This window comes from Equus quagga, chromosome 1, assembly GCF_021613505.1.
Source record: "Equus quagga isolate Etosha38 chromosome 1, UCLA_HA_Equagga_1.0, whole genome shotgun sequence".
NCBI lineage: Eukaryota > Metazoa > Chordata > Mammalia > Perissodactyla > Equidae > Equus > Equus quagga.
Window position 1 is genome coordinate 104086983 of NC_060267.1, and position 5917 is coordinate 104092899.

A 5917-nucleotide genomic window follows, 5' to 3' on the forward strand; every position below is an offset into this window, starting at 1 on the left:
AAGGTGATCTCATGCAATTTCTTTAATGAGACTCAGTTTATTTATCTGTAAAGTGGGATTCATTACTCTTTGCAAAGTTGTTGAAGAAAATTAAATGAGATCATGTGTCAATAGTGCCCAATACAGTATCGGGCACGTAGTAGTTACATGTTCATGATAGCAATTATTTTAAAGAAAGAAATGTAATGAAACAGATGTTCTGATTTGGAGATAGATAAATATTTGAATCCCTGGCTCACCACTTAATGGCTTAAGAACTGTGTAATATTCTGAAGTCAATTTTATTTTTGACTCTCAATTTCCTCATATGTAAAATGAAGAGGTCACGACGAGATTCATAGACTCAGGACTTATGAGACTCTATGTGAAGGCTTTATTTAGAAGGTATGCTTATAATTTCTCTACTGGGAGCCTGAGGATTTGGGCTAAAAAGAAATGAAGAAGACATCTTCTTTACTGGTGAAACGGCATATGGCATCAGTGGCATTACTCTTTAATGTAAGTACCTGTACATTGAGAAGAACCTTTCCCCCACCGCCACCCCTGATACCACATTGTATGAGTTCCTGCATGGCTGTCCCCAGGGAAAGATTCCTTAGTGCCAGGGCCAGCTCTGAGCAGATGGCCCCATTTCTTCTTCTCTTAAAAACAGCCAGCTCCAGGGATCAGAGAAAAACAGAGTCATAGTCCCAGGTTGAACACTTGACTGTTGTATTAATGAGTGTGATTCAACCTGAGAGCCCGTCAGCACTCTCTCTCCATCCCCTCCCCTTCACCCTGCACATCTGTAGGACTCCACCACAGCTAGAGGCCCTCAGGAGGGCTGAAGACACCTAGCTAGCTTGCTTGTCCCCTGTTCCTAATCAGGAGTGAGTCAGTATTCCTAGTTCTTGGTTTTTATCTTCTCCCTATATTGTCAGTATCAAGAGAATGTCTTTTCTCATCTCCAAAATAGCATCTGGTCCATTTGAAGCAGGCTAGCAGTAGGCTCTCTGCCAGCGCCTTTATGGAAGGCATCCCCCAACCAATTATCTAAAAGTCCCCTTGCCTGATGATTCAGCCAACCCCTCCATCATGAGCCAGTCCTGGGTATCCTAAAGTCACCTTGAATAGATCAATAGTAATGATCACTTCACACATTGCCTTGAATTCTTACAGCAACTCTACAAGGTAGGAATCATACCCTCATTTAAACAAATAAGGAAGCAGAGGCTCAAAAAAGGGAAGAGAATTCCCCAAGGTCACACAGCCTGTCACAGAGAAGCTGAGATTCAAACTGTAATTCCCAACTTTAGGAGGAAGGGTTGAATGCTCACTTGCCCACTTGCTTTTCCTACAGGCCATAGTGAACACTTTGGAAAGTGCTGGGGATTAGAGACCATGGCAGCCAAGGGCTCCAGAAAATCAGCCCCTGTGTCATCTCTAGTGTGCCTCCAAGCCTTTACCCAAGCTATTCCCTCTGCTGGCAATGCCCTTCTGTATCCCTTGGAGCACGGTGCTGTAGAACCACCACAGGCTTTGTGGTAGACAGAGCTGTTTTGGAATCCTGATTGTAGCACTTGCAGCATTATGATCTCAGACAATTTATCTAATCTCCCTGAGATTTTCTTCCTCTGTAAAGTAGGGCTATTTCATAATGTTGTCACGAAGATTCAAGCTTAAAGGGCCTAGCATGGTGCCTGGCAGTTAGCAAGTGCTCATGATTATAACCAGTCCTTCCAAACACATCTCAGGCACCACTGCCTCTGTGAAGCCCTCCCTGACTGTGCCTCTGTGCCCTAACATTCATTCATTTTTTTCCTTTCTCCATCCAACAAATATTTAAAATACATAAATAACTCAGTGATAGTACTCAGCACGCAATATTGTAATTATTGAGTCATGCTCTCCTTCCCTCATTAGACTGGGATCTTTCTGAGGGCAGAGATTTCTACTGAGTCATCTCTGAATCCTGAATGCCTAGTCCAGGGCCTGGTGAGAGGAAGGAAGAGAGGAAGGAAAATGAAAGAATAGAAGGAAAGACAGAAGGAAAAGGAAACAAGTCATAAGACTGCTTATGAAAACCTGCTCCCCAAAATACCATGCCTCAGTATCCAGGCAGACAGACAAAGCACCTGGTCCTTCCCCAGCCTCGTCTGCAAATGCCTCCCAATTCCACCACTAACAGCAGCCAACCACAGGACTAGAATATCAATGACCACCTGAATAGGAAGCCTCAGATGAGCCCTGCATTGAGAGTGGAGAAGGCAAGTGGTGAGCGGTAAGGCGCCTCTGCAGAAAGGAAAATTCCGTCTTTGCCGCCGTTGGGGATATACAGCCGTCCCAGGCCTGGAAACAGCGTGTGCGGGCTGTTGACTGAGCTCCGCCCACCTCCAGCATCTGCGGCTGCAGCCCCGGCAACAGCTCTGCCTGGCAGGTGATGAAGGCAGCTACCGACTCAGTAGGAAGGCAGGAGACTAGCCCAGGTGGAGGGGCCTGAGCCCCAGAGCTCATAAGAGCTCGAGCTTGGAGCCCCATGCCTTGTGCAAAAGTATCCAGGAGGAGGGAAGAGGGTCTTCTTTGTCCCTGCTCCCCAGGCAGTGCCCTTGCCCACCACCAAATCCTCTGAGGGACTTTTTAAAAATTCCATTCTTATCCCACTGTCGTTCCTCCACAGAGGGTAAAGCCCCTTGGTAGCCAGGCATTCACGATTCTCCACACTACCTTGCTAGCTCATCTCCTAGCCTTTCTTGAACTGCTCTGCAGCCATACTTCACTTTTTTCTTTTCCCCAAACAAGGCATGCTCTGTCATACCTCTGTGCCTTTGCTGATGCTGTTCCCTCTTCCAGAAGTACACCCTGCCCATGCTTTGCTGTATGAGAGTCAGTTTCCCAGAAGCAGATCCTGAGACGAGGATTTGAGTGCAAATAATTTGCTTAAGAGGCGATCCCAGGAAGCACCATTGAGGAAGTGGACAAGTGAGACTGGGAAGGGAAGGAAGCCAAAGGTGCATTAGTGAGCAGGTTACCACTTTGGGCAGCTGGGGCCCTTTCCCACTGAGCAATGCCGGTAGATATTGTAGGACACATCTTGGAACCGTCCCACTCAATGGCTGGGAAAGCTAGAACATTCACCCACCAAATCTCATTCAAGAATGGCTGAGTACTGCTCCTGGGAACATAAACTCACCTGGTAGCCTGCCCTGCACAAAAGCCAGGCCCATCCGACCACCAGAGCTAGCTCTCAAGTGGAGAGTTATAGGGTACTAGTACTCTCTGATACCCTTGCCAGACTAGCTAACAACTCCTTGTCTTTCAAGGCCCAACTCAAAAGACAATACTTCTAATCCCAAATAAATTTCATATCCCCTTCCTTTGAATTCCCAGGGCATGTTAAACACACCTCTATTGAATGTTCTTCCTTATTCATTATGATGACTTTCTGCCTATCTTCCCCCACTGTACTGTGGGCTCACCTAGAGCAGGAATTGTGACTTTATCCATTTCTATGTCCTCAACTCCCAGCACAGAATGGCACGTAGATAGCAGGTGCTCATTAAATATTAGTGATGGCAGAGAAGGCTAATGAACATTGGTGAATTCCAATACCAGTCCAAGATTCCATTTTTCTGGGAGGATACCTGACAGCCTATTGCCTTTCTTGATTTGAGGAGAAAATCATGTCACATCTTTAGAAAGTATAATCCTGAATGCTACCTCAATTCCTCAAGGTGATCGATTGTCAGCATGCCCAAGGTAAGTCTATCCAAACAGTCTCAGATGGAAGCAACATAAGCTTTACTTTGCCATCTGCCCTGATGTGGACGGACACCTCACAGTGGATGAAAAGGCATTGGATTTACACAAATTTGTAGTGTATAACAAACGTAACATCGTCAGCCTGTTTTAGGATCCGTGGCACCCATCCTAGAGTAGCTTAGCTGTATGGCTAGGGCATCCCTTCGCCAGAACCCTCAGAAGTCGTCTCAGTCTCAGGGGGACTGGGTCTTACCTGCAAGCTGGCGGCAGGAACTGGAACCCAAGTCAAATCAGATGTGAAGTTTCCCCAGATAGCCTGAGACAATACTGCGAGAGTGGAGATTTAAAATTGTTGCCAAAACAGCATCCACTTAGGAAATATGAGGAGAGAGAAAAAACATGGATTAGCAATAAAAAAGATAGACTATCCATCAGTAAACTTAACAAGATGCATGCAAATTCTATTTGAAAACAAAATTAACATTACTAAGGGACACCAAAGAACGCTTAAAAAAAGAAAGGTGTGTCATTTTCTTGGGTAGGAGCACTCAACATCATAAAGATGTCATTTCTCCCTAAATTAATCTGTAAATTTAAGGCAATTCCAATAGAAAAAATACCAACAGATTTTGGGGGAGAACTACGCAAACTGACTTTGACATTCATATGGAAAAATAAACAATGGTTAGCTCGGAGGATTCTGAGAAGGAAGAGTGGAAAGGGAAGGACTGGCTCTCCCAGGTGTGAAAACATGGTATTCGGCTGCAGTAATTTAAAAAGCGTGGTACATCCAGAGACAGACAGATCAATAAATAGAAAGCTCAGAAATAAACCTAAATACACCTAGAAATCTAGTCTAGAATAAATGTGGCCCTTCAAATCATTGAGGAACGGGATGATTCAATAAACGTTGTTGGAATAACTGGATAGTTATCACAGGAAAAACTTAAATTGGATCCATATCTCACACAGTACAGCAGAAAAATTTCAGATGGATGAAAACCAAAACAGTAATAGAAGAAAATGTAGGGAATTTTGTTTATGATCTTGGAATAAGGAATAGCTGTCTAAGAATGACATGTCCCAGTCATAAAATTAAAAAATTGACAAATTTGACTGCCATAATGTTTCTCATGGAAAAAACCCTCTCATATTCAAAAGGCAAAAGACAAACTGGGAAAAATACTGACAATTCATACCACAGGGGTAGGACTTAATATATTAAAATCTTCTATGTATCAATAAGGAAAAAAATAACAGTTCTATAGCAAAATAGGTAATAGACATGAAAGAAAGAAAATACAAATGACTTCTAAACTCATGCATAGTAAGAGAACTGGGTGACAGGGAAATGCCTGTATGCTCTTTTGTATCCTAAATTTTGCACCATGTGCCTATATCACCTAGTTAAAAAACAAAACAAACGAAACAAAACCTAAGCTCAAAAAAGAAAACTCAAAACCTAAGCTCAAAAAGAAAACCAAAAAGAATTACTTTTTTAATATTAATCAATAAGACCCTGGGTACTAGTTGAAAGGACAGCTGTGGGCGTCGAAGGCATACATGAAAAAACAGGTAATAAAGTCAGTAATTGAGAGAGGGGATGGGATGGGGAAGTACAGTGCGGTGATCAATCACACAGGCTTTACTGTACAAGTCCCAGACCTACTTTGTTCTAGGGGTGTGACTTTGGCAATTGACTTCATTCCATGGCCTTCAATTTTCTCCTTCTGTAAAATGGGAACAATCACAGTCATTACCTTATAGGGTTTTTCTGAGTTTCAAAGAGGTGATGCACGAAAAATGCTTAGGATAATGTCTGGCATATAGTAAATGCGTGAATGTCACCTTGCGAATGCTCGAAAGACAGTGAGCATGACAGGTTAGTGGCTGTGCAGGGTGGATACAGAGTCCTAGACCTCTGACCTTTCCAACCTGACTCCTGTCAAGCTGTGTCTGGACTTCCTACTGGAGTCACATAGTCATCTCCTTTTATCTCAGAAGATCCACAAGAAACACATACTCCAAATCCTCTTTTGCAGTTATTCTCTTTATTTCTGAAAGCTTCTGATACCTAGGAATTACAGATTTCTGTTGACTTATAAAGGGCTCTCCAGCCTTGAAGTCTCCTGGAAAATTCCATTATGGCTCCAAATACACTAATCTATAACTGTGGCTC

The 5917-nt window shown here is 43.3% G+C and overlaps 1 protein-coding gene across 1 annotated transcript in view; it reads right to left on the reverse strand.

Moving 5' to 3' along the window:
* Positions 1–2517, reverse strand: part of SYN2 (synapsin II) — a 184211-nt gene extending 181694 nt beyond the window's left edge. The window contains exon 1 of the mRNA XM_046683892.1: positions 2371–2517. Within this exon, the coding sequence (XP_046539848.1) occupies positions 2371–2517 (147 nt within the window). The remainder of the gene's footprint in view (positions 1–2370) is intronic.
* Positions 2518–5917: the final 3400 nt, after the last annotated feature.